The sequence below is a fragment of the Tetranychus urticae genome, chromosome 2, assembly GCF_039701765.1.
Source record: "Tetranychus urticae isolate SD_2017Ah chromosome 2, NJAU_TeUrti_SD_1.0, whole genome shotgun sequence".
NCBI classification, from domain to species: domain Eukaryota; kingdom Metazoa; phylum Arthropoda; class Arachnida; order Trombidiformes; family Tetranychidae; genus Tetranychus; species Tetranychus urticae.
Genome location: NC_142959.1, coordinates 7,624,274 through 7,627,696, shown reverse-complemented (window position 1 = coordinate 7,627,696; position 3,423 = coordinate 7,624,274). Strand labels below are relative to the sequence as shown.

The 3,423-nt window shown below is 31.7% G+C and overlaps 1 protein-coding gene across 1 annotated transcript; it reads left to right on the top strand.

The window, feature by feature from the left end:
* Positions 1-2,320: 2,320 nt before the first annotated feature.
* Positions 2,321-3,423, top strand: LOC107366213 (uncharacterized). The gene is made up of 4 exons (XM_015933796.3): positions 2,321-2,838; positions 2,898-2,969; positions 3,025-3,114; positions 3,178-3,423. The coding sequence occupies exons 1-4, from the start codon at positions 2,368-2,370 to the stop codon at positions 3,232-3,234; spliced, it is 690 nt and encodes a 229-aa protein (XP_015789282.3). The 5' UTR covers positions 2,321-2,367; the 3' UTR covers positions 3,235-3,423.

The following is a 3,423-nucleotide window of genomic DNA, read 5'->3' as shown; positions in this document are numbered from 1 at the left end:
ATTTTATGGCTAAGAATTATTTTTCTTACTGCACTCAGTCTTGCACCAATTTTTGTCATTATTGTTCAAACATCATCTCATCTACCGAAAACACTTCAACAGTTTATCTGCATCTACTTTTGGCTTCTCATCACCTATCTTGGGCTTGTTTGTACCTTGAGCAATATAATGCTGACTGGCGGTATAGTTACAGTTCATTTGTCTTACTTTTACTTTAAAGCTGCTCATTTAGCCCAAATCGTGCAAGATTTTGTCAGAAAACGAAAAATTTTAGATAACATTGACTACTTTTCTGAATACAAAGTTACTGTTGATGAGATTATTAAATATCAGAATGAAATTGAACAACTCAACATTCGCTTTAGAAACTGGCTTATATTTCTTTACTTTGGCATTTCTTTTACTTCTAATTTCGGGTTTTACATTGCAGTTATTGTTCACATTGATAGTGGGTTTTTAGACTTATTTATTGCATCCATTTCTGTTGTTGGTTCCGTGTCTATCGGAGCTTGTTCCTACACCAATGGAATTATACTGACAAAGGTAAAAGAGCGGTTGTATCTCACTAGCATTTATTCAGTTGCAATTGCATTTTACCTCTTTACTTTTAGATGTGTTCTTATTGCAAGAATCTAAGGAGAGCAACTAGACGTTTACAGTTGAATGTTAAATCCTTTATTAAGGTACTTGGTTATTATTAATACGCTTTGTAAGTATAATAATAAAAAACGGAAAATTTAATCGACTCTTGATTTACAGGGAACCGATCTACAGGATCGATTAGTAAGAACTGACATTGCATTTACCATTGGAAAAATTCTGCATATGACTACCGAAGTATTTGTGATTGTGAGTATCGACTGATTTCTCTGATTGATTTCTAATAAAAGTACTCTTTCTTCCAATGTCCAGTATTTACTTGAAAACATTTCTCTCATTATGATGTTCACGTTAAACTTTAAGTAAACCTCAATCCTCATAGACGATTTTCAACCGCTGTTTAACTATAAATTGTACTGTCTGGAATGGCTAACTTCACAATACTTTCGTTTTGAAAGTTTTTGATTAAATTTTTCATTGAAAATGTTCTGCCTCGAATTGATTCGCCCTAAAAAGCACAGTTAATTTTTGACCTAAGAGCATAAATGGGTACAATTATTAACTATTAATAAAGGGTGCTTGTCGCACTTTCCCCTAAAAAATCTCAAAAACAGATGATCACAGAAAAAATGATCAGGATTTTGTGATCCTTATAGGTGTATCCTAAAAATTTTAGGATCTTAACTAGTAAAAAAAGTGAAGATTTTTGGAGACCTCTTTAATATTTAATTTTGAATCACATAATTATGTCAAAATTGATTACCTTGTTTTTTGATTTAGATCAATTAATATCAAGGATAACTATTAATTATTGATAATATTTTTGAGCAACTTCTTAGTTTATTAATTATTTGAATTATTCACAGTTTTATTGTTTTGTTTTTGTACAATAACAATGATGCAAAGAGATACTCATCAAGTGCGAAAATCATGTATTAAATACAATTTAAAGCAGAGAGATTGAACATCTCCTTATTAATCGATGATGCCTTAACTTGGAAACAGCATAAAAGGAAGATCTATCACTAACAAAAAAACTTGATACAATTGTCGATCTTTTGAACAGCATTTATTCAAAGTTTTATCAACATGTTTTTGGTTCAATTTTTACGATTTTTAGTTTGTGAATTTCGCAAAATCGCAATGCGGTTGCAAAAAAAGTCCATGCTAAGAGTTAAACACAATCACACGGAGATTGGTTCAGAGATATCAAAATTCATTTGTCGCGTTGTTGGGTTACGAACGTTTGTTGATGATGTTATAGCAGTAAAATATTTAAAGCAACTGGAATCGATCTGCATTTCATACAATATACTACCAAACGGGTTTTCACAAGATCCAAGAGTAACACCGTCAAAATGGACTACAACAAAATCCATCTTTTACTTGAGTTTAATGACCATTAATATCACACGCTTGATATTGTTGAGTTGCTTTAATCTACCAGATAAATGGCATCTTCTTCTTGGTGACTTTTTCTATGGTCATAAAAACGGTCGTTTCTTTTGGCTCTTCTTTTTGAATGCATCTATTTTTGGTGAAGTATTAAGACACTTTTGGATATATTTGACTAAGGATGGTCACTTTTCATCTTTCAAGTTCGAATTGGTGTATTCAAAAGGATTCAAGAGTCAAGTTTTATGCATGGATCCATTCTATTGCAGAAGATTGCGTTTTTATGCTACCAATTTAGCAATTTTTTGGGTTAGAGTAATATTTTGTGCTACAATTAGTTTCGCACCGATTTTGATCCTCATTGTTCATTCAATGTATAAACTCCCGCATACATTGGAACAGTATATTTACACAGGCTTTTGGCTTGGCATCAGTTATCTTGGATTCGTTTGTGTCATTAGCAACTTGCTGTTAATTGGTAGTGTCAATACAATTCAATTGTGTTATTTTTACTTTAAAGTTGCTCATGTAACCCAAAGTGTACACAATCTTGCATTGAATAGATCACAATCAAATAACGCTAACTATTTCCTTGAATACAAAGCTAATATTCGCGAGATTATTCGCTATCAGAATGAAATTGAACAAGCAAATATTAGAATTAGGATATTGTTCATATTCACTTACCTAGGAATCTCTTTTGTTGACGATTTTGGAATTTACTCTGCAGTTTTTGTTCATATTGATCGTGGATTCATGGACTTTTTCATTGTGAACGCTGCTATGATTGGCTTAGTAACGACTGCAGCTTGTTCATACACCAATGGAGTCTTGTTGGCAAAGGTATAGAGTTATTTTCAATGTTTTCATTCAATAACGCTTAAACTATTATATTACTTTAGATGAACTCCTGTTGCAAGAATCTAAGGAAAGCAACTAAACATTTGCAATTGAACGTGCAAGCCTTCATAAAGGTAATGTTCAGTTTATTCATAAAAGATGGAAATTTAATGAACTCTTGTTTTTCAGGTAACTGATTTAGAAGATCGACTTTCTAGAACTGATATTGCATTCACTATGGGTACGATGTTGGATCTAACTACTCGAATCTTTGTTATTGTGAGTATCTACTGATTTCTTTGATTGATTCATATTAACTGTGCTCTTTCTTTCCATTTTCAGTATTTGCTAGAAAACATTTGCCTCGTTATGATGTTTGAAATAAACTTTCGCAAATAAGAAGCAACTAAACAACAGAACGAACTGATTTTAACGATGAAGGCTAGAGGAATGATACACTTATGATGGGTCTCATGAAACAGTGGGGACTAATTTCATGTAAAAATACGTATTTTCAACAATAATATAAAAAAATAAAGTATTACATTAATCTACACAATCTACACATCTACTCAATATATCAAATTT